Source organism: Hermetia illucens, chromosome 2 (assembly GCF_905115235.1).
Source record: "Hermetia illucens chromosome 2, iHerIll2.2.curated.20191125, whole genome shotgun sequence".
NCBI lineage: Eukaryota > Metazoa > Arthropoda > Insecta > Diptera > Stratiomyidae > Hermetia > Hermetia illucens.
Genome location: NC_051850.1, coordinates 53295781 through 53322289, shown reverse-complemented (window position 1 = coordinate 53322289; position 26509 = coordinate 53295781). Strand labels below are relative to the sequence as shown.

The 26509-nt window shown below is 38.3% G+C and overlaps 1 protein-coding gene across 4 annotated transcripts in view; it reads left to right on the top strand.

The window, feature by feature from the left end:
• The first annotated feature begins 925 nt into the window (after positions 1–925).
• The window catches only part of LOC119648869 (ecdysone-induced protein 75B, isoforms C/D), a 180297-nt gene continuing 154713 nt past the window's right edge, over positions 926–26509 (top strand). Inside the window, exons 1-2 of one of the 4 annotated variants that reach the window (XM_038050760.1) lie at positions 926–1519; positions 12161–13408. In XM_038050760.1, the coding sequence (XP_037906688.1) occupies positions 12478–13408 (931 nt within the window). In that variant the 5' untranslated portion in view covers positions 926–1519; positions 12161–12477. Of the gene's footprint in view, positions 1564–12157; positions 13409–26509 lie in introns of all 4 variants that reach the window. The other 3 variants (XM_038050759.1, XM_038050758.1, XM_038050757.1) reach the window with 3 other exon arrangements.

Genomic DNA, 26509 nt, shown 5'->3' with positions numbered 1-26509 from the left:
TTTATTAAATATGATCCTATACAACTACATTCAAAATTTATCGATAAATCTTCTAGTTTCGATATTACAGTGATGTAAATTTAAAAACAGTGACTGCATCAAATAAACTGGGAACCACTGTAGGTAGATAATACTTCGGAACAAACCCAACAAAAAATGTTCATTATTGTTTACTAGAGTTATGAAAATGGGTGCATGAGCCTATAATTTTTCACAGCACTGTATATTTTTTCTCATTTCGATAATTAAAATATTGAGAATAAAAATGAATTAAAACACTACTTGCAAGCAATGCACCCAAAACTGTAACAATAGAAATACATATTGCGAGAGACGCGTTCACATTGCTGGAATATGACGAAAAACGGGAACCCTGATTGGCTTTGCAGAGAAAAAGGGATTTCCCCTGCAGCTCCAAGTGTTTGCCTTGACGTTGCCATCAACCTTGGATTTTCGGCTTGTATCGCCCTTGCGCCCATCCACCCACTGTGACTGTTCACCACGCAACCCAAAACACCTTTGCCGGCTTGCAGAAGGACGGAGCAGCGGAAGACGCTGCATGACGCCGATGTTGAGGTTGGCCATGAAGCCAGCGGCCGGCGGCGTGCGCCCTGACTTCTGGCAGTGACAATGGCAATGGCACACAAGCAGAGTTTATTTACTCGTGAGCTGCTTGTGCAGGGGGTGGCGTTGCGAGGGTGGCAACGTGAACGCGGTGAGCTTATCAGATTCTTTCCGTTCAGTTGGAGTTTGCCGGGTGTCGAGCATGTGGTGGTGTATACGAACACATAAGTATTTTCCGATCGCTCCTCTGTTGTTCTGCTGTTTCTGGTTTCACTTTCATCGGCAGAAGAACGGCAGCGAGTGTACAGAGTCAGTAAGAGAAAGTACGGCACGAGGATTGGTCGTTTCGCTTTTGCCGAGAACGGGTCTAATAAGAATTGCTGGATTCTGATTCTGAGAAGTTGATCTACTTGTGGACCGCAGTGACCGATGTGAATATTGTGTTTCGACCTGTGCTATTCGTTGGTTACGCTGTGACATCTTGCCTCGCCGAACGCTAAATAATTGTTTAGAATTTGCGAGATGACACGGTTGGGCTACCCGACCCTAGTGATTTTCAATGTTTACAATTATCGGGCGCTCGAGAGCCCAATCTAAATATTCGTGCCGTTTCGCCCGTGGAATTATTGTTATTGAATTACTGCCGCCGCTGCACTTGTGTCTCTTTGGCAACTCGTTCAGCAGTCGGGCCCCAATTCTAGTCCGCTAGCGGCCGTGTGCTGATTGATTGAGTAAACGAGCTTCAAATGCCAGTAGTCGGGCTGCTGAAGTGACGGACAAGTTCAAGTTCACAGTCGACACGAATTCTGGAGTGCCATTATCAAGAACGAAAGTGCGATTGGAATAAAACGGGACCCAAGTGAAATGCAGTAAGAAAACAAAGTGGACGGTTCTGCGGACTGGTCGCCGTTCAGTGAGCAGGAATAACTTCTAAATACTCCAAGGCTGCCGTGAGGTAGTTCCAGTTGCCAAATTTTGTTATTTGCAACAAGACAATATGTAATTGGATTTTTTCTTATGGTTCAAATGTTGTGTGACTCGAAGTGTCGCTAATGATGATGCAACTTTATTGCAACTGGAAAGCTTCTTGTGTCAAATCTTCTTCCTCGGCATATGTCACGTTTGCATTTCACAGGAATGTTGACATAGGTTATCAAATCCTCCCATCCTACTATTTATTTGTACGAATTTCAACCCAATCATGCAGCTACTTAAGCTCTGAGGTTCCAAAAGTAACAATTTTTTCGTGATGAAATTGAGCTACGCAGAAGTCAGGTGGTTGAATTTTATTTATTTCTCGTGCGAGCTCAAATAATAACATCAAACAGATAAGTCTTAGCCATTTTGCATGCAAAGATGCAATGTAGATAGCAATGTGACCTTAGCTGATAAGTTGAGGAAGTGTCGAACAGTTTCATTAAGTCGTAAAGTACTATTGATAGGAGGTGAATTTCCGCGGAAGGTCAAGGCCGACAATGCAAATAGGGTGAAATACAAACACATATATTCAACTAATCAAAAAAACTGGGATAGATGATTACAGTCTTCATCTGATCTGATAATGGAATGTTTGTCGTGAATGCATTGAATACGATACGTCTGAACCGACTGATTACTTTTTCGCGAAACAAATATATTCGAATACAATGCATTATTTGATTCGATATAAAGTAATCACAAAAATAAAACACTTTTTAAATCGAATACACTTTTGTTTCGCATAATTCGCTCCCCAAAAGCTTAACACTTTTGATGTCTATTAATTTTTGTTTGATTCAAATAATCTAATCGTAAATGCAATATTTCATATTTGGTTTTCTTCCTATGCACCAAATTATTTGATCTCAGTTTTCTAACAATTTTGACTACAGTCATAGATAAGCTTTTTTCCAGAATTTTGTAAAAATAAAAACATATTAAACTCTGTTTAATTTGCATCTGAATGTCTGTCACGCGCGATTTACTCAAGAACGGTTGAACGTACTGTCATAGAAGTTATGTAAAATGTAAAGTATCAAACTTCATTCGATAGGTCTCGATTCTCTTTGAAACTAGAAGGCCAATATATTGCAGCGTATAATCCTTTAGCTCGGTTTCAACAGTAATTTTTGCATAAAAAATATGCTTGAAAACTCAAATACTACAAAATCTGCTCAATGGGAAGTAGAAAAAGTATATTTATCTTATTTTGGAAATTTGTTAAACACATCCTTTCAGTCCGCATCAAAAATGCATTTTTTCAGAAAAATATGCAATAATACAGGGTTTAAATAAGGAAAATGTTTTATCGTATTTTTATATTTCTTTTAATAAGGAATCATTCTACTTTAAACTCCAAAAGAAGAATGTTACATTAAACTGATGACATGATCATTTACAAAAGGAGATTGTATGTGCACCGCAAAAATTTTCCCTTCAGACCATATGCTACTAATGAACTGGCTAACCCTTCATACTTGAACAAACGTCTTCTACTAGTTTAGACCTAACTAGGAGTGATGTTTTTTTATTATTTTCTATAATATTAATCTCCACTTATATCATTTTTTCCAACTTGGAATTATTTACGTTTTATTAAAGATTTTCGGAAAGTCGCTGTTTTTTGTAGAATAGTGGACAATGAAAAATACAAAAAAAAATAAGAGCCGTATATCCGTATAATTTTGCGAGAGAAAAATGCCTACGATTGAAATTTTATTTGTAGTTGTTTAAAAATAAACTTACACCGAATTACCTACTACACCAAGTTAATATCATGGTTCCTTTTGAGATTTTAAAGCCTTTGAAACAATCATTTTGTTCCACGCAGCATTCTCATCTTGCAAGTAGATCTTGGCATATCTGAAGTTGCACTAGTTCAAACTTTATTCTTCAAACTAGCATTATCAAAAAATAACAAACCATGCAGATTCGCTCGGCGCTTAAGATTTAAGAGTTTTTATATATTTCGTATAAGAGTACATTTCGGTGCACGACTGTTTCTTTTGTACGTAGCCACTATATCATAGTGTATATGAATTTCATTCTGAAGGCTATTCACTTTGATCCTTTAAGGTACAGGAAAATGGCTTACCATAATTTTGCTAATAATCATAGGGCTTTGACTATCCAAAATGATGCCATATATTGTGGTTTGTTTTCACAAAATTTTATAATCGTGACATGATCTTAAGGTGAAAGGGGGTTTCCAATTTTCGACTAAGTAGTTTCAGTTGTCTCATTCCAAGTTAGGACCTTTTAACTCCTCACTTCTCTACTCATATTCAGTCTCAAAATTAAAATCTATTTGAAAAAAAAAATCATGTTATTCGCTTTACGTGAGGAATTTCACGGTTTACAAATGTCCACCAAATTTCGTTTTAGTAGGCGTAGCCGTTTCCGAGAAAACGCGTGAGGCAAGCCAGCAGACAGTAACTTGATTTGAATAAGGTTCTGTTTTTACATAAAACCTTAAAAATGTATTTTCAAATTGCAAGACGAAAAAGCATCAGTGAAAGGTATATATTCCCATAATCACAAACATTTATTTGGATTTAAAAATACTTATCACTTTGAAAAAGGTCTTGCGTTTGAAATTTTATTTTTCAAAAGTTTTCCTTCTCCTCTGGGTTCCCGGGCATAGGAACAGAGAGGGGAATGAGCGGGCTGACGGATTGGCCAGGCAAGGCTCTGCTCTTGGCAGTCCCTCGGCGAATACAGTCGGTGTTCCGCTGGTGGCTGTTGGGGACGGAGTCTACTCGCACTACCTAGCAGCCGCGGGCCTGAGATGGCGAAGGCTTACAAGCTGTGCCAAGTCAAGGAGAATTTGGCCCGCTTATAACATGGCCCGATCACGAGAGCTCCTGTGCCAGACGCATGCAAATGCATTCAAGATTACGGCGGTCTGCACGGAGCACTGGCCCATAGGGGATCATGCCGCTAGGCTCGGCATACCCTACAACTCGCATTGCCGAAACTGCAGAGAAGGAAGGGAAACCCTTATAGACTTTCTCTGCGATTGCCCAGCTCTGGCTAGAGTCAGACTACGGACACTGGGTAAACCATTCTTTGGGGACCTCAGAGAGATTTCTAGCTGCAGGGTCGGAGAGCTGCTTTCCTTCGTGAATGCTACGGGCTGGCTCTGAAGATCCGAGCCGGCTGGACTCTGCTTCCCTGCTCCCATAACAACAGTCACGGTCTTAGGAGTTTGTGGCATCAAAACGGCGCACCAACACGCTAATTGGAGTCCTCGGAGCAGCCGCTGATACCTACCTACCTACCCTTTCCCTAAAAGGAGCTAATGCACTCTAAAGGTAGTAGATATCGTTGAATTAAGTTAGATTCCAGGATTTAGATAAAGAATAAACGGAATCTACTTCAGTGGGTCGATATTCTCCACAACCCTCGCCAATCCAGGATATTAATGTTGTCAAAATTATCCTTTGAACCACATAGTTCACTGTTCTACAAGGAATGAGTAAGTTTCCCCCTTTATATAGGAAAAGTTTTTTTCCATGTAAATTGTGCCAGCGATGAATGAGGTATTAAATCTATTGAAATTCATCCCATCGTCAATCGATTATTTAAGGTGTTGTTGAATCTTTGTGCTGTTAATGCTAATTTCTAAATATCTTACCTTGTTATTCAAATTACGCATTCATATGCGTAAACTTCAATTGCAATTTGCTGATATGCCTATTTTAGTCCACAACCTGCAAACTTTAGGTAATTGTATATGCCCATATTCCTATTCATATCACATACAATCTTTTGGTGTGTTATCTCATTCATCATAATATTCTCCTTGGATAGTACTTCAGAAAAAACCGCGAATCAATCTTCCATTTAAAATGCATTTCTGGTCTATTAATGTTTTAATAATAACTAGCGCATTGAATGTATTCGCTATCCCTTCACTGGCTTATGCATCCGGAATGTTACCATGAACGAAAACCGATTTGGAAAAAGTCCGTATCCGCCGGATTACTATGTCCAAATTCCGAATGCATCATCCAAACTTTGCCGTGGAGCGGATGAACCTGTCTCATGACAACGGAGGTAGGCGCGTGGTTGACGTGGTGTCATCAACACCAAGTCGACTCACTGCTTATTTTTACAGCAAAGAGTAAGCGACAGACCAAGAGCGGATCGATAAATAGAAGTCGAAGCCAATGCACCGTAAACACGTGAATTGTCTTTGATCCATCAAAATTTTGCATATAAGCATGGGCTGATCACGGGAACATGGTCGGTTTACCGATATGAGCCGCAAGCGGTACTTGATAGTTCGGCTTACAGCATGTATTGGGACCGGCAAGGTCTAACTGATTGCCATATTATTCACAACAAGCCTGACGTGCTGTTAGACGAGTCGCTCCGTGTATATTATTGATGTTGCTATCCCCCATAAAGCAGCATTGAACGGGAAGACGTGGAGAAGATGTCCAACAGATGCTTAGGAAGTCAAATAAATTTTGCGTCTTGAGCTGGCGGCTGGAGTTCCCTCACGGCTTCCCTTGAAGTCCTGGGACTCTCACACAGTCTGGTTCAAACTACACAGAAATATACCATTCTGCATACGCGCTCGATATTACGGGGAGTTCTGGACGAATTCTCCCATTGACCTACCATCGGGCATCATCACCAGCGTCCCTTTATAATTTAAGTAGGTAGGATCGTCCTTGGTATGCTTGGCACTTAGTGCTAGTATTAGGTCAAATTCGGCATCTGCTGAAATTGTGAAAACTATAGGATTAGGATAGTCCCAAACGGTTCAGTTAATTTATCTATATTGGTATCAGTTTTGTTCCAAAAACATGTTGAGAGGAAATTTTGGTTGAGTTTCAAAAACGAAAAAAAAACTTTATTCAGGAAAATATGAAGATAGGTCTTATTTTAGGTAGTTGTATAGTCTGTCATAAGCACTACCCACCTTACCACTCCGCCCTTTTCACGTAATGCTGGAAGTAAGATCCAGTTCGAATATTAGTTTTTATTTGGGCGACTATTTAAGCCGTTTTGTGTGCGATTAAAAAGTTATTTTCATTTTTATATGGTAAATAAAAACTGTGGTTTTTTCCTGACGGATATCCTCTTCGAAAATGAAAAATATTTATTCGTTGCATGGAAATTTTTATGTATTTCAATAGTAAGATGTGGAAAAGCAGTGTTTTGCTGGCATTATACCTCCAGGTTAAGATGAAACACAATATTCAAGCAGATTCTTAAAGTCCAACAATAAGTAACAAGTCGGAAAACCGGGAGCTGGACGCTTTAGGTATGAAATGTTTTGTGTTTATTTATGTAAGGAACTTTGTCGCGCAAGAACAAAATTTGGCCTACTATAACTTTGTTATTAATGGAAGGATTTCCACCAAAATTTCCAGAATGCTGCTTCCTTCCAAAAACTATATTACTGCAATTTTGCGGACCTAGAATGAACGTAAGGGGGATTCACACTGAATTTTCAAAATATAATAATATGCTATTATTAACTTTATTTGAGCGGATATCGTAACGGAGAGTATCTCGGAGCATAGATACCATGTACATGACTTTCCTATTTTTTTATTTTTCGGGTGGGTAGTTTGCGAGGATGGGTCCTTGAAATAATTGACCTCTTCCGAATCCCCTCATTCCTCCCCTTTGCAACCAATGTGAAAACTAATACTAAATTCAGAAAGTATTCTTCAAGACCTTTCATTTGGTGCGCTATATGGACAAAATTATATTAGAACTAGAAATATTTTTTATGGGAAAATAATGTCGTGAACTTTTTTATTTAAAGATAGATTGGTCTTATTTCCTCCGTCCGCTTGTTAGCGGATCGGCTCTACCTCTAGTGCACGGATCACTCTTTTTGGGGATATATTCACTTTTCAAAACTTGTTGAAAGTTTTGTCGTCAAGGCAGAGGTAACTCTTTAGACGCTGATGGACTTCTGCCCTGCCCGAATATGTTAATTCAGAAACCTGGCATAAGTATGAATTTATACCGAAGAAAACGTCGTCGGTTTAAACTCTATCTGGCCTGTATCTAGGATTTTTTGAAGATTGAGTGATTTTGAGTCCCACACTTGTAGGCGTCGTTTATTTTAGTGAAAATGTGCCAAGAAAAAAACTTATCGCCTCTCATAATATGGGAACAACTATAACCATATTAATACTTAATCGCTAAAATACAAACGCGTTTAAAGTTATGTGGGAACCGAGCATACGTGTCAAGCATTTTTACTTTGAAACGTTGCACTTAGTCGTTGTCGGCTACCTTGTAGTTATAATCGATTACACCGACAATTCTATTACGGAGAAAAAATGAAATATGCAAAGAAATAAATTATTTCATTTCGTCACATTAAATAGCCCTTTAAACACTTTTGCATGTCTGAATTTTTCCTGTCTCTATCAAGTTTTCCATTAATAGGTTCAATTGCTTCCGAATAATCAGTTTTTGTTTCAATCGAAAGAATGTGGCATGTAAACATGTTCGATAACTTCGTTTAGCGGCGAGTGAACTTTACTGCACTGAAATTAATATTAAGACAGATAACTTTAATAGTTATTTCGATTTGAATTAGCTGAGCATTTTTTTCAAATGGATTCATTATATTGTCGAGATAAGTGTAAGTTATCAAATATGAAAGTTTCACTTTTCTATAGCGAACGAAATAAATCGTTTTGGATCTAATTTCTAAAACCATAGCGAACGGCAACCTCTTTTCGTTCATGTTATTATGCACATTACTAATAATGCATACTTACTTTACTTTTAACAACGCTTAACGACAAACGAAACAATTAAACAATGATACTTTGAATTGTTCTTCAAAATGGGGGTTAATGTGAAAGTAAAAGCTCTATAGGGAAATGTGATAAGCTGTAATGTATCCTAGAAAAATATAATTCACAACCGGTTCGAATTCTTGAGCTAATGCAAAAAAATGGGGAAAGGCAATGACTTTGTAGTAACAATTTGTATTAGAGAAATAGGCTTGAAATGAAATTTGGTGCCACAATTGGCAATTTTAATCAGTTTCACTTGTATGAAATATTCTGGACGATGGACCGTACGAAGAGAAACCAATCAAGGAAGAGGACTTGATTGGTTGATCTCATCCTGGAACTAAAAACTCTTTTCCAATTTGTCAACATCTGAGGAAATACATGAACCCCAACATGAAAATTAATTGCGCTGCATTATTTCTCTTAGTTCCTCGCAAACTAGAAAATCAAAAAGTACTCGGAGATTATCTGCAAAAAAAAGAAAAAGTGAAGTAATCAAATTTTCCTCTCACTTGTGCCTCAACTGAACACTGACTAATTATTTAATAAATAAGTTGCACGTTCATAAAACCTTTTATTGTAAGCGAAATTTATTTTATAATGTCCGTACTAATTCCTCTAAACTGAAATTTATGTCACATTCTATTTGAAGCACAGACCGTGAACAGTTAACTATACTAATGAATAGTTAAACAGCCATGTGAGGTAAAAAAAAATTTTGTTTTGGGCCTGAATATTATTTAAAAAAAATAGGTAAAATCTTCCTTTTTTGCAAATTGCCTTACTCACATCTATAAAGGCATAAGAGGAGAATCGGTTTTTGGAAGAACGTGTGTTTGTAAAGAATAACGAGAGCGAGAGCCAGTCTCATTTTCTCTATGCCTTTTTTTCTGGTACATAGAGTGAACGCTTTCTGTAGAAAAGGCATACCAACGACTGGCCTTATATCATATCCCGATGGCTACATGAATTCAGAATCAGCCTGTCGATACAACAATCGATTTGATAATTTATTTCGTTTCGTTCGTTGATATGTCTATCCAGGTGGCGCTTATATACTTATATGTAGTGGCACAGTTCACCATTAGCAGAGAGTACCGACCAGGATATTTAATTTTTTATAGGACATTGGTCGAGATATCGATCACTGAAACTAATTGCTCGAACTTGTTTTAAAAGTTCAAAATCCCACTAACCTAAAAAGCTTAAGAATGAAGCAAATTTTATTCTCGCATAGCATAGTTGAGGTTTGTAGGTAGTAAAATTCAGTTAGAAGATGGCAATTTGGACGAGTGATTGTTATGGACTTACTTAGTTGAAAATTTACTTAGGAATTCTACCCTTAGAAAGGGTTAAAGCATTTCTTTCTAGACAAGCCCGAGATACGTGGCAGTTTGGAAGTTCCTAACACCTTTCGAATTCTGCTCTTTGGATGGTGGTGGAGGAGACAAAGTCAGCGGATCAATTCTTTTGGTAATATCGCAACACCTACCTTATATGGTACGTAATGAAAAGCGATGTCTCAACATGCGCAACCGCATGACTTATATCGCGGGGTTAACGGTGAATCCACTTACAGAGGATGTAACGCAAAAACTTCATCTTATACGATAATAGTCGAACCGGGCAGTAGTTTGAGCATAGTCCTGAGCTTCCTTTTCTAATAAGATCGAGTTTATCTATAATATCATGAAGTTCTATTGCTATTCCTGGTTTGTTTGTCTTCTCAACTTCTGCGCTCTACATGCTGGCATACTGTATCTACTTTTGACTAGTCTATCAACACCTCATACATCACCAAAAAGGTCTAGTTTACTGTAAGAACATTTTAAGTGAACTGATCAAGTAAAAGCGATTGCTGTCTGCTTTCCCGCCTATCATTCTTATCGATTTGCTAATAAGCCAGCGTTTTTTGTACCAAAGGAATAATGGATGCCTCTCTTATCATCATATCATTAACGGCGCAACATCCGGTATCCGGTCTAGGCTTGTCTTAATTAGGAACTCCAGACATCTCTCTCCGGTGCCGAGATCCACCAATTCGATATCCCTTACAGCTGTCTGACGTCCTGGTCTACGCCATCGTTCCATTTGATGCAGAGTCTTCCACGTCTTCTTTTTTACCATATATAAACCCTTATAGACTTTTCAGACTGGATCATCCTCATCAATACGGATTAAGTGACCGGCCCACCGCAACTTATTGAGCCGGATTTTGTCCATAGCGCTCATAAATTTCGTCGTTATATAGGCTACGGAATCATCCATCCCCTTGTAGGGAGCCAATAAATCTTCGGAAAATTTTTTTCTCAAACGCGGCTAAGAGGTCCTAATTTTTCTTGCTAGAAGAACCTAAGTCCCCGAGGAGTACTTGAGCACTGGCAAGATCATTGTCTTATATAGTAAGAACTTCGACCATATGTTGTCAACAACCATGCGCAAATTTCATCCTCATCGCTAGATAGGATGATCGACGGTCTGAAACTTGTAGTCTTCTATCTTTATTGTTCTTATTTGACCAGCGCCATTTGATGTTTGGTTTTTGGTGCTGACATTGCCGCTATATATTTCGTCTTGCCTTCATTATGTGCAGCCTAAGATCTCGCGCTGGTTCCTCTTCCCATGATGTCGATATCGTCAACCAGGCTAGTATTTTTCATAGCCATTATCATTTCAAGCCAAGTATCACAACCGAGGAAATTCCGACAGTTAATTCGCAGAGGACAATAGGCTCTAGGAGCGGCTTTCCTGTCAGTGGTTGTAAAATAATTGCGACGTTCAAAGAGAATATAGATTATCCGCGATGAGTGCATTAGCTACTAAAACTAAGTATTTAAAGCGGCTTTTATAGCGACCATGTTTTGTATCGGAATTATTGTCACGTCTCTTCCAGAGTGCACGCAAGTCGACCCGTCAAATCAGTTGTATGGCTTTCATATTTCCAACTAAGTTACTTATATCTTGATGCTATTGTTACGTCAAGAACGTTTAGTCATTTTCCGACAAGAATGAGGCCGGGATTACCGAGAGAATAGCACTTTAAGATTTTCATCTATCAGCTGCATTATGGCTTTCCCTAAATCAAAACAAATATTTGCTTATTCACAAAGGATTCACTTTAAACCGCTTTTTCCTCTCCTCTCCTATCCAATTAATAATTGGTACGACGATCCAATTGGAGCAGGGCTTTAAAGGGTGCTACAACACTTCATTCAAGACCGTAAGGGTATACTATAGGACTACAGACCACTGTAGGAGGCAATGTGGTCAGTATTGTGCTCGCCCGTAATCGTTACCCTCATTTGACTCAGATACTCATTCACAGCTTAGTTGACTGACGTTCGACATCCTGTCACGATATAAATCCCTCTTCCACCAGTGAGATTTGATCCGCAACGTCCGCTACAACGGCTTAGCGCTCTAACCACTAAACCACCCGGCCAATCACCTTTGCAGAACCATGTTTATTACAACTATGCAAGTAGGTTCTGAAAGAAATGCTCTTTTGATAACAGATTTTATTACTATCCAACTAAATCGATTTCTATTTATATACACTTTACAGAACCTAATATTTTATAGAATTAAAAACTAAAAGGGAAATACTCTATCCAAATTCTCCGAATTTCCTAGTAGGAATCTGAATTAAGATATAACACTCATAATACATTTTACATTTGAACAAGTAAATTCTTTTTCAACAACAAACGTTTGAAAATGCCTACAGAATACTGAAACAATAAATCACCATATCTTTGAAAAGAAGCTTTCTAAGTTACAACCCCCAAAACGAAACTTCGAGTCACAACATTGAATTTAAAATATTCACTTAGCAGGTCTGCCATAAAATATTGAAGGTTTCAATCAAAAACCTCTATAAAAAGCTTTAAAAGAAACAAACATACGAACTTTGGTTTTATTATTGTTAAAAACTGTGTCTGGATTGAAACAACTATATATAGTGATCTAACTTTCCTTTCCACATATTCATTTAAAACGAAAAAGGCTGATTGCATCGACTGATTTTTTGAACAAAAGAGTTATATTTTTCGTCTAATATAAAGTTAATAATTAGTTTATAATTGTAAATACGTACCGCTACCAAAATATATTTCCACAAAACAGTGAGATGCAATATTAGGGTAGCATAAAAATGCAGTGCATACAAAAATCAATGAAAGTTATCAAAACTGAACCACCAACTGAGTGTGATATTGGAGAATCAACAATCATGTCGCATCGGATTGAGAAACACTCAAAAATGTATAGCAGTGGTTCGTGCCCAGCACAAAAACACCAACTTCAAAATTCAACTTTGTCGTCGTCTAACATACAGCCTACACAAAAAATCATTCTAAGTCCTCGCATGGATTACAACAGTGGCTATCATCAAACAACGACTTCAAAGCATCACTATGTGACTCCTAACGAGCATCGGCCGCGATCTCCAACAGTCATTAGTACCTCTTACCATCATCATCAACCTCATCAGCCGCCAGTACCAAATACTCAACCAGCCCCACAAATAATAATCACTCAATCAACGGGTGGCACACCCGTTCGGGTAATCAGAGATGGTCGCTTCTATGAAGAATCTCAGCGAATGTCTAACTCAGTATCACCCACATCATCGCCGCCACCTCTGGCTCCTACCTCATCGGGACACCATGGTGCAATTGGCCCTTTGATTGTTGGTCACCCCAGTGCTTCTTCGGAGAAATTTCTAGAGCAGCATCCTCAGCAGGCTTCTTCTTCCACTTCCCTGCCAAGCAATCGTAAATTCATCATATCGCGGCCAGTTAATGTGATTTCCAGAAATAAACTGGACAGTTATAGTGGCTCTACAAATAATGGTAACAATAATAACTCAGGACGTCTTAGCACCAGTAGTGTGGTAAATAGTTCTGATGGTTTCCGACCTCCGGTTGTATCAAGCAGTGGCAATAATATGTGCAGTAATACACCTATGCGACCACCACCGCCACCACCACCAAAAATCAAAACTATTCCAAATATGACGAATTGTGGTGGAGGATCTTCAGTAACCAGTAATGAAGAGCCATCGAGTTCGATTCCGGATCTAGGTGAGTGTCCGTTTGAAATTTAGTTAAATTAGGGATAATTACTGTTATCCGTGCCTTATACTAAAATGCGCTGTTTATATGAAACAGAATGTATTGATAATATGGTGTTTGAACTAAATGAAACTTCTTCAAATATAGTGGCATCGTCTCTAAGTGATGTCACTATATAAAATACGACCATGTGAAAACATATGCGGACCTTAATTTACAGTTATTAGTTCTCAACCGTAATCTGAATCTATCTTTTGAAAAATTTGTCAGGACTGTTTGAAGTTATCTTCTCAAAACTGGTAAAAGTCTTCTCAAATATCTTTGAATTGAAGGTGAAAAGATCATTAATATATTGGAATCAGTGAGCTTGTTTACTACATTTGTTGAATCTTTTAAGAACTAAATACAATTATCCGCGCAAAATATACTTTTATATATTTCCTTGGGATTCTTTATTCTAACTTGTTTTGCTCGACATAGCATAGATTTTGAGATAAGCGTTGCATTGCGTGACATATTATTACATTGGGTCCCAAGTAAATAAAATTTCACGAATATTTTCTCCAAAAATCATTTTCTAAGTTAATTTGCTCAATGCCTTCTCGTCTGTATGCTTTATTCTTTTTGGCGGAAGTCTTAAGGACCAACTAGGTATTATACTCTCTGGGCCAATCTTGTTGATTTTAGAGTCCAGGGAAGTAATCGGCAACTCTTCTGTCTTCAGACTGTAGGAAAGTAATTTTTATTCATGCATGTTTGCATGTTAGCTGGACACAAAAATTGTTTCATCACCTCTAGAATCTCAACTTAATATTAACCCTATGCAGTTAAAGAAGAACAATCACCATCATCAACGGCGCAACAACCGGTATTCGGTCTAGGCCTGCCTTAATAAGGAACTCCAGACATCCCAGTTTTGCGACGAGGTCCACCAATTCTGGATTAAATGACCCGCCCACCGTAACCTATTGAGCCGGATTTTATCCGCAACCTGACGGTCATGGTGTCGTTCATAAATTTCTTCGTTATGTAGGCTACGGAATCGTCAATCCTCATATAGGGGGCCAAAAATTCTTCGGAGGATTCTTCTCTCGAACGCGGCAAGGGTTCGCAATTCTTCTTGCTAAGAACCCAAGTCTCCGAGGAATACATGAGGACTGGCAAGATCATTGTCTTGTACAGTAAGAGCTTTGACCCTCACCTTTAACGGTGAGACGTTTCGAGCAGAATAGTTTTTGTAAGTTGAAACAGGCTCTGTTGTCTGCCAGCAACCGTGTGCGGATTTCATCATCGTACCTGTTATCGGTTGTGATTTTCGACCCTAAATTGGAAAAACTATCAACGGTCTCAAAGTTGTAGTCTCCTATTTTCTTCCTGTTTGACCAGTGCGGTTTGATGTTGTTGGTTGGTTGGTTTTCGGTGCTGACGTTGCCACCATATACTTTTTCTTGCCTTCATTGATGTGCAGCCCAAGATCTCAATGGTTCCTTTTAATAAGACAAGCTAATTCGAAGAAAGTGCGCTAAATTACATTCGGTATAGGTTTGACGGAAATAAAATTTAAAAAAAAAACTAAGTTCGTTATTCATTTACTCTGAATTGTTGCAAATATAGCAATAAATTTAGACGCTATGGTTAATTTATTAATGTTCCATGTTGTTAAGGTAAATTATTGACTCCGATAAGCTTTAATGGTTCCATTATGTACTTGTTACTTGCGTTGTAAGCAGAAAACAACGTCAAGGAAAGCTGTCTACCTTTTTTTAAACTTATCGTTCATTTCCCAAATATTTATATTTCATTAACTTCCGATAATATATTTTTCCCTTGACGTATTTCAACAGCTGTAAATATGAGAACACAATTAAAACAATGTCTTACGACACATTTTAAGTATCGAAATAAAAGAGTGCCCCATTTATAAACAGTTGAGGAAATCAATTTACTACACAATTATGTACAACAGTGTCTGTGCCATCACATAATAACAAGGACTATCGATCAGTTTCGATTTCAGCAGATCCGAAACATGTTTGACCTCATAAGTTCTCCACCCCCGAGTTGCCCGCCAGCTTCGATTAAAAATTCCATTTTCGTTTGCAGTACAGTTAGGCCAAGACAAATCGTAAACGTTATCGCAGACCGCGATGACTCTCATCGCATTCATTGTAGCCCATACATATATGGGAGCACTCATATGTGTATAGACAGATACACCATCCGCTCGTATTGTGAGGGGGAAAATAAATGCTAACCTTGACTTTGAATGAATATTGTTGTAGACTGCACATTGTCGATTGTGTAGTTCTCTCCAAGTGGCTGACTCGATTTTCTGGATCCAATGTTGTTTTCTTGCCCTCACTTTTTCCACTGCGCAGTCAAGTGCAGCTCAGCAGTAATGTTGAATTGAACAAGTGCATTCAGCGGAGAAGATACGGTCGATCGAGACGATGGAATCAGATGTCTGTGTAAGTAATTCAATTAAGATACGCAGACAATATTTGGAAGTAATTTTTTGTTGATTCTAAGAATTATTCCGTCTGCATGGGGATATGTAAATTAGCAGTGGCTTCGAACATATGATTTTCAATGCAAATAGAAATAATACTTTAAAAAACAAAAGCTTTTTAATTTTTTCTTTTCGATCCGATATTTATACTGAATGATATAATCTGAAATAAATCCCAAAATAGTATTTACATACCGAAATATAGGTTTATATAAAGAGTGATCTTCCTCTGTATTAGGAGTATCACCTTCTGCTACTTCACAATTCTGGATCACCTGTTTCGGACAGTAGCATGGTCAGTCGTTTCGGGATGGCCCGATCAGCCGAGAGATGAATCACTCTTGACTTGAGTTTTATAGTTTCCACTTTCTGACTTAAAATGTATTTACTGGAATCATCAGTAGAGGTCCAGTATACAGCGTATCACCTTATTATACCTAAAATTGATCCTACAGCGATTTGCGCAAGTAACTCAGTCAGCATCGTATTTTTAACTAACTTAAAAAATTCTATCCGAAGACAATTGTTTGTGTGCCTCCTGTTGCTGACTATTTACAAGAGTTCCATCATAGTCAGTCCCATCCTCCTCATCTCGTTATATGCTAGACAATGCGAAGTCTTTCCAGGAAAAGAATGTTTGGCCTCTGACTTCTTTATCACTTATTTCATGATTATATTCTTTGGATATTCTTGTGCGTGATAAGAATTCTCTCAAAACGTGTTGCATTGTGGAGAATTGATTTATTGTGTTGGCAATCTATCAATTGCGTAGGCGTCATTGATGTTTAATTCAATTTTTTTATTTTTAGTGATGGTTGCGTTCAAACTTATATTATTTTAGGAACTTAATGAATTGAAAAATATGTCCATTTGTTTCTGTTGTTTGAGCTGGTTCAAGGTCCCGTCATCCATGCTAAGTCGTGTGGGAATACTCATTCGTTTCCAATGCATAATGTCACATACTTTAATCTTAGAATTTCACTCAATATTTCATTTTATTACTACTGCTCATGGTCTTCATGTTAGCTAAAACTACTTAATAAAATAATATAGCTACTATTTGCTTACTGAAGTCTGAGATCAGATTTAGGATGACGATTTATTCGTTTTCAGTCGTTTCTCAATTTCTCTATATCTTACTGTACAGCAGATAAGTAACTCTCTAATGTTAAGGGGAACATCCTTTTATTACCGATATCCAAAAATTTCATTCTGTAAATATAACATGTAAAACAAAAATAAATAATATTGCTGACATGCACGGACGTGATCAGGTTGAAGACCAGTTGCGGATGTTTTTTTGTTTAAATCATCTCCTACCAAAATGACTCCCCATATTCCCGAATATTCGAACAGGATGAATTGTTTTATAATTATACTTTGATTAGACTAACTAGACTTAGACTACTAAAATACAACTAAAAAGGCTAAATACCGGTATTTCGGGAACAACTTGTTTTTTTCGTGAGTGCAAAGCTTAGAAATATAACTTGTATACTTTTATTTGAAATCTAAAACTATTTTTTACTTCCTTTTTATCTTTCACTTATTCACTTTCCTTATGTACTCGGTGAATCAGGTAGTAGCAAACGTTTTAGTTCATCCGATGTGGACAATATTAGCGAGTGACCTTAAAGATGCCTTTCATCTCGAATAAAATTTTATAGTCTTTCTTACTGGATAGGTTACTTTTAAGCTGGCACATCATGTTAGATCCCGTAATTTGGACATCGAATCTTTTAAACATTTTTTTTAACTTGTGGACCAAACTAGAAAGGATGATTTCGACAGACCTAATGACGTTGGGTAAGTAAAGTGATCAAGTTATCCAATTCCAGTCTGCGTATTTTTTTACTGATAATCGCTTCAATAATACTCTTCTTGTCGTCGTATTCTTATATATGTTTTTTCTTTAGTAAAACTTTCTGGTGGGAGAGGTGCTATGAGTAATCGGTAGATCGTCATCTCATGCGCTGTCCCTTTCGGGTTTCTGGTAGATGTGCCCATTGGAGCGCTTGATGGTATGGTAATTGGTTCTTTACTCCACCTATTGCGTGAATTTTATTTTCGGGTACATAATATTGCCTGTATTCAACGTGTTGTTGTTACTTTGATGAATAATCATCATCAACTTATCTCATCCGTAGTTTAGGGAATCTATTCTATCCTCTATTATTGTCATAAACATTTCACTGATTAGAGGGTTTCCCATAGCCACTCATGAAGTTGAGAAATAATTCCCATTAGCACATAGCTTACCTTCTTATTCTACTTTACTGCACAATCAACTTGTAGGAAACAAACTTCAAACTTTATTATTACTAGGGTGCTGGGAAACAGAACCTTAACATCAAAGGGTACAATTGTTTTGTTCTTGGTCTCATCGTTATTTATATTTCGCGAAAAACTTTGTACATTCTCGCGTTTTTAAATAGACATTTTCTGGAACATAGATGCTTTCAATGCCATTTTGCGTTAAGAAAGATATCCGAAGTAATCAATTCGATCATAATTGCATACATAATCGCATAATATGATTCTTCCTCTTCTAACGCATAACTTGTTTTGATTTCTACGTAAGATTGAATCAAAAAAAAAAAAAAATTAAGCATTTAGTGAGGTCAAAACACACAGAAAACAAACATTTTATATGACTGTGGCTATGATAGCTTTGTAATGTTTATGATAGTTAGGCGTGACAAAAAAAAATTCCCCAACTATCATAGTCGGTAGGAATGGCCCCCGATAGACGCCTCACGCAGCACCCCATCAGTATTGACTGTGATAATTGGTGGTGGTTGTCCCCAATTATTATGGGTATCTCCATTTTACCTCATAAATTTTTTATATTGGAACTGTTCCGGAGAAGTCAGGGCTAGGTCCCCACTAGGTTTTTTGTCGGTATTGAATACAATCAGCTTTGTTAACTTTACTATATATCATACATAAGGGGAGAGCCGGACCGATAGAAAGGCACCAAAAATCTTTCAGCCTCAAAAGCTGAAATATAAGTTTAACAATATATATACTCTTCTTCTTTTTCTTCAGCCTTTGTCGCGTTCACATTTTGTTTTACCAAAAGCCTGATCTGAATGCAATCGCGAGGCTTTCAAATCCCTGTCTAGCGTATCAAGCTACCGTTGTTTCGGCCGGCCTTTTAGTCGCCTACCATCGATTTCGATGTTCGGACCGATCTTGGCAATCTTCCCACGGTCGGTGCAACCCCGTATCGCTCGCGGATATCCCCATTTTGGATGTAATCACAACGTGTCACGCCACTAGTCCAACGCAATATCTTTGTCTCTATTACCACAAGACGCCATTCATTGTGCTCTATATTCGGCCAACACACAGAACCATAGCGGACGACGGGGCGGACGACATTGCGGTGAATTTTAAATTTGAGACATTCGTTGAGACTTCGATCAAAAAGAACACCCGTTGCGGAATGCCACTTTAACCAGGTTGGGATAATGGGTAAAGCAATTTCACAATGCAGTTCTCAATTGAAAAAATCAAAAATGACTGACGGTTTCGTCCAGGGCAGAGGCAACTCATCAGACGCTGCCTCACCTCTGCCCTGGGAGCAGCGTGACCGAAAGTGCCAACAGGTGGAAAGACGCTCCCTTTTATCATCGCAAAAACACGACAAGGTTGCGAGTTATATTGGACTTAAAACGCCAGTCGTTGTAGTCTAAGCTAGACCAAGGCTGAAGCTAGGTTGTTGTTTAGGATCTGCGGGTCACGCTGCTCCCAGGGCAGAGGTGAGGCAGCGTCTGATGAGTTGCCTCTGCCCTGGACGAAACCGTCAGTCATTTTTGATTTTTTCAATTTTTAATGCTTGGGGTGCTACGCTCCAAACTAGGGATCCATGGACTAAAAAACGTGGGAGTAAGTTGCCCCTCATTTAGTCCGGTCCACCATCATGTGGATGGGGACTTAGGATCCCGCAGATCCTAAACAACAACCTAGTTCTCAATTGGCTTATAGCATTTACCCCAGATATTTAAATCCCTCAGTTCTGGGCAGGTCACTGCTATTGACAGTGATTATGTCTGTTTCCTCATAGGGATCGGTCGTCAAAAATTCAATTTTTTCAGATTCAATCTGAGACCGTGTTGCATGAGGCGATCTTTCCATTTTTGTACAAGCTGTTCGAGATCATTTTTACTAATGGACGGTAGGGAAACAGTGACAGTGTCGATAACAATAACAAAAAGGAGTGGTGAGAGGGCGCTTCCTTGATGTTCACTAACGGAGACACGAAGCGGTTTCGGTACACTCGCCACACTTCCAATTTTACTTTTCGGTTCCTGCAGCAGTTGCACCAGCGCACGAGTTAAAATCGGAACTGAAGCTTAAGGGGGAACCCACATTAAAAGGCTAGTTTTCACATACATTTTGGGATTTTTTTAGTAGAAAGAATTAATTGGAATTCAATCAATCACTTTTGAGATTTTTTTTGATAATTCAAGACGAAAATAACGAAAGTTAAGCGGCATTAGTCCGATGAAGGTTGTGACTAGAGTTCTCCAACTGCGGGACGTGTAGCAACTCCAATTTTTATCTGACACCAAAAAGGTGTTTCCGCTTTTACTTGGAATTGTTTAATTCTAGATTGCACAAAGCCAGCAATGAATCGCATTTTTCAAAAGCCAAAATAAATCTATAGTAAAATCGGAAACTTTTTCTTTTAATAGTTTTACTTAGAATGAAAGGAACTACATTTATAAAACCTATTACTTTGCTATTTTATAAGAATATGAACTTCAATGTAGGTAAAAATAAACAACATTAAATAGGTGTTCAAAAAAATATTTAAATTTTCATAATTTTTTTCCTTAATTATGCAACAAAGCCGCCCCTCTCAAAATATGATATAATCCCAAATGTTGGTTCATATTTTTGGTAATTTTGTAAAAAAAGTCACACCTCAATTTCAGAATGATTTTTTTATTACTTTTTGAGTTAGAATTCCCTCAATTTGAAAAATGTCACTTTGAGAAAAACACGTTTGCAAAAAAAGTTTGCAATTTCATTACGTAAAGATATAAAGTGACTACCTCCTGGGTACTCGTGCCTGAGTCTGTGCCCGATAATCGCTCGGTTCTACCCTTATAAAGTCTAAAGGAACACGAGTTTTGCTTTAAAATTTTTGAGCAGTGGGATTTGTATCGTGATTTGACGTCGAATACCAGTCGACTTAGCTGTGAATGAGTACCTGAGTTAAATCAGGGTAATAATCTCGGGCGAGCGTAATGCTGACCACATTGCCTTCTACAGTGTTCTGTATTGTACCGTTACGGTCTTGAATGAAGTGCTCTAACACACTTGAAGGCCCTGATCCAATATGGATTGTTATGCCAACGATTATTATTGTTATTATTATATATTCTGGGATAGTTAAGCTATCGATATACGCAATAAAAAAAGTGTGATTCTGAACATCTAATGTGGTTTCCACCCTTAAACTGTATTGACACAACTTCAAGGCACAAGAATCCAATATTGCAAGATGGTGGCTATGTAAAACTAGATGAGCTTCTCGGCAGTTGATGGATACCTGTGTAATCACTATGGCTTTGGGCAGAGAAATAATCAACATTAACATAAAAAATAAATAAAATAGTTAAAAATGCTAACAACATGAAAGTAGCACAAACTCGAAGTGACTTATGATATGACATGGATCAAAATCCCGAGTGCAATATGGCAGGCGAACCATCAAGTCAAATGAAGTAGATTTTTTACGAGCACGGCTACCATACCGTCAAATTATTTCTCATTAAACTTATTAAATAGTCCACCAATTCACAGAATTGTGTTCTAGAAGATTTGGTTATTGTAGAGTCCTTCCCACTACTGTTAAGTATCTGCAAAACTCTCCACTCAATTTTTTGATATGCATTATAGCGATTTTCAAAGTGCTAATTTATGTTCAGTGTATGTTACTATGGAGACAGTGCGTGAATATTGGCAATCTACACCTCAAATCATAATTTTAGCATTTATCCCTAATTATTATCAGCGAATAGTTCTTCGATTACTTTATCTTGTGTGAACATGTATTTGAATTTTACTGCACACAATTGTAAATTACGAGACCACATTGGGAGCATTGGGGAAAAGATGCACTGGATACGAGAGAACAATAAAGCCCTGCTCGCTGCACAGAACTCGCTCAACGAGTGATAAAGTAGCATGATGCATCATTGAAGTGCATATTGCATGTGACCGTGAACGCTGCACATAGTGCAGTTCTGCACTCACCAACAATATCAATGTATACAGTCTGCACTGAGTACTCAGCATACCATTGCAATGGTAGCTCCTCAACTTGTCTCACTCCGGTAAATTATAGAGCCGGTAACTTTGCTCCTTGCGCGTCTCGAGCGTTGTTGGGAATCATCCAACGCTTTTCCGCCTCTTATTGTATGCGAGTTTCAGTCCGATTCTCATGGTCATGTACACGAGCCAAGGGCATCGTACAGTTGCCTAGGCAACGCCCTTCGTCTGGATGCAAGTGCAAGGCAGAGATGAACTTGGGGTTATTTTTAATAGATTTCAATAGGTTTGATATGTTCGAATTGACAACAGAAAAATAGAAAAAAAAATGTTTTCGAAAATGTTAGATTATTTTCCATTCTTTCATATATTATCATTTCTAATTTCAAATTATAAAAATTTGGAAGTGTTAGAAAAAGTTACTTCCACATATTCATTCATTTGTTCGTCTTAACTGTCCGAATGTCTTTTAGTTAACAACTGTCAAATATTTGTCAAGTTATGCACTAAATGCTAAACTGGAGACACTTCTTAGTAATGAGGTGGGGAATTTATCCAAAAGTAACGCTACTCAAAAGGGCAATGTCTACGATATTCGTTCATCACTTCCCAAACCAAAAAATAAATCGCTTTCAGTAATAGATTTATCAGAAAACCCTCAAAAGGTCAATGATTTGTTAAGTTTGTTTTACAACTACAGAGTGGATGCCCCGGTAACTTTTTACTTTTGTACAGTGCGATAAACATATAAAAAGTTGTGGGAAATTTATGATCGTCAACCCTCCACGAAATGGTCCACTGTTGATGATTTAGGTGTTAATGGTATTTTTAAAACGAAGTAATTCCACGAATTTATTGATGTGGTATTTAACTGGTGCTCCCAAAACGAACGGAGCAAAGCAAATATACTTTACCTTTTCATATCTTTATGACAACTCACCTCGCAGTTATATTTTCTTAAATATATGAAGGCATTGTTACTAAATGAAGCACCATGAATATATGTGTAGGGGGAAATTCTTTGTGATGTAGCAGGAGAAAATTTTTGCCATCCTCTTAAGCTCTGATGAAGAGAGAACTTACTTTTGGGAATTTTTAAGCATATTTCTCGTGGGAATATAATTGCTCACAAATAATCCCTGAGTTGAAATCAAATCCAAAATTTATCGCAGTGTTGTTGTGTTGTTTGTCCTGTGCGCAGCGTGGCCTGTGGCCCTCTATGGTAGTAAGTTGTGACTAATGATGGTAAGGGCAATGAATGCTGCCCCCTGGTTGTGGAAATTGAGCTGATGCGCTGCGACCGGAACATCAAATACTGATTTGAAAGACTCTCGACTCCACCCGGACGAAGCCTACAACGGAGAAAAGTGGCGAACTTGATCTAGACGAACCGACCTCATTTTGATGTTAACGTTGAAATTATTGCATTTAGTATTGTTAATGTGTCGAGAGACATTAAGTTCAGCACCACCGTCGGCGGAAACAACGCTTCCTAGATATACAATAAACTGAGAACTTTGGTTTAGTTGGGCTTTGTCTTCAGCCCGATTATATTTGTCTGGTTCTAAAATCTAGAACCATTTGGCCAATGCCTACGATTCGGTGAGAGAGCAAGTAGATGTCATCAGCATAGTTGCCATTGAACCCCTTCATGACCTTCAGCCAGGGCAGCATGAAGAATTCCGCCAATAATAAGAAGAAAAATATCGATGTCAAGATGTAATCTTAACGGACTCTGCTGTGGACTTGAAATTCCTCTGAGATTTAACCCCGACGCAGCCGTGGCAGTTTTTATTCGTCACTAAATTACGCCCCATTAATAGGTATTAATTTCTCCCTAATGTCCTTCTGCGAAGAGCTTTCCAGATACAGTCCCTATTTACGCTGTCGAAAACTTCTTCCAAATCAATGAAGGGCAAGTGCAGCGGTTATCTACATTCCGCTCGCTGCTCCACAATGATCCGAAAGGTTTTAAGGTGGTCAGTACAGGACAGGAGGATGGAGAGAGGAAACCAGTCTGCTCTCCGTCGACCAAGCTGTAGGGATGTTCATCAATGCTATGTAGGATGATTTTAGCTATTTTTCACTCAAGAGGAGTTCCCTTCTTCGGAATTTCAAGGATCATCCCCTGCCTCGACTCGTTCGAATGATCTGAGATGAGTCAAGATAAGCGACTTTACTCAGGTTGCCCCCTATGATGGCAAAGATAATCTCGATTCTGTTAGGAGAAGCAGTCCGTATCCACAAAAGCTGGAATTTCACCGGGTGTTATACGATTCGGAACTGTGGTGGAGCGCTCCATCTACCTTTTTAGGTGCTCACCATCGAAATCCTATCATTAACTTAACTGCACAGAACCATCGGAAAGCATACGACCATCTACAAGCTCTTTCATTATATGATGTACCATAGCAAAATCGTTGCCACCTTGTCAAGGCGTGTGGAATTGCTCATGCAAGCGCTCCCGCCATGTTTTAATTTATAACCAGTAAATTCATTTAAATTATTCAGCTATTTTTAGTTCCTTTTCGCTCCCATCTATTAAAAACAAAGTCGCTGACAAACTTCATTCCTTGTTCATGACGTTTATTTTGAATGTTCCGCGGGAACAAGAGCAATTGTACGAATTTGAAATTTCACCTTCATTTGGGCGCTTTTGTATCTACGAAAAGTCTTTCGTGCAATTTAAATATATATCCCAAAAACAAGCCTGGACCGAAATCTCGAAGCCGAGATCCTGTCAAAAACTGGCTCCCTCGTCAAGAGTCAGTTTGCAGTAGTCATCGGCGACAGTCTAGAGAGTAAAAGTACCGTCAGATGGGCAGGAGTACTTTGCAATGTCCCACCACCTAATTTCGCTTAGGCGCTTAGGTGCCAAAAATTTCGCTCAGGTTCAAGAAGAGCTAGAATACTGATGGTACCGATGTTGTTGTCAAAGAACATGCGCACATTCAGGTCAGCCTCTATCCGAAGCGATGCTCACGTTTCAATAGGAAAGTAGTTCCGAAATTGGCCGGTTATTAGATCACAAATTTCTATTCTTTTTGGTCGTCTTTTGCAACAAGCAGCGAATACTTTGCTTGTATTCTTAAACTCCAATATATAGGCCAAAATGATAAAGAACGTGTCCTAATATCAGACAATCAAAGATTTGAGAAGTCTGTAAAATCTTTGTTTTTGTTTTGAAATTTAGCTTTACTATATTTGAACATAAGAGCAATATTCTGGACGATTTATTTCTATCCTATTATGTCATATAATAAAAGGGTGTGTCCGGATGGCTCAAGTGGTTAGAGCGTTGGACTGTCGTAGCGGAAGGTTTCGGTTCGAATCTCACTGGTGGCAGAGGTATTTGTATCGTGACTAGATGTCGGATACCAGTCGGCTCAGCCGTGATTGAGTACCTGTGTCAAATCAGGGTAATAATGTCGGACGAGGACAATGCTTGACCACATTGCCTCCTACAGGGTACTGTAATCCTGTAGTGTATCGTTACGGTGTTGAATGAAGTGCTCTAACACACTTTAATGTCCTGATTTGATTGTCGAGCCAACGATTATTATTATTATATAATAAAAAGAGGTTTTATTGCAAACTGGGGAGAAAAACTTTACTGTTTAATTCCAAACAATGGGTTTTGTGCTATTGTGACTCGTTTTCATATGCGACCCGATTTTCGGTCACTTCTTTTTCCAGCTATCTCGATTCCCTCCCGAGTGTATATACTTTACGCATATTTCCATTATATTAATGTGGTTGCCATTAATCCCTACGTTCCTGACTTCTGGCAAATTTTATCAGGACTTCCTGAGAAGGCCTACCACGAAGGCGGACCTAGTGTTGTTAATACGTCGAGTGATATCAAGTTCGATTTCATCGTGGGTAGGAGCAATGCTACTCAGGTGTACAAATTCCTGGAAGTATTGGAAGATTTTTTCATTAATGCAGAAAGAAGAACGTGATGACCCGTCAACATGGGAACCTTTATTATGGTGGCATTTTTCTTCAGATTCCTGGCCTCTTCCTCTATAAACAAAACCATTTGTCCAAGGTCTGTTACTCGGTGGGAGAGCAAACAGATGTCGTCACTACAGTTTAAATGTTTTAAAGTTCTGCAGGCAAGATAGCATTAAGGATGTTACCAATAGCGAGAAGAAAATTCGTAATCATAAGGGTAATTCTTCATTTCCTCCTACATGACTGTCACTGGAAAAAGTAAGAAACAATTTTACCTAAATTTCTATCCTGTATGTTAATATTTCTGCCATACCTACATCACCAGGAGGTGCAAACGAGCCCCCCATAATCATTCTAAA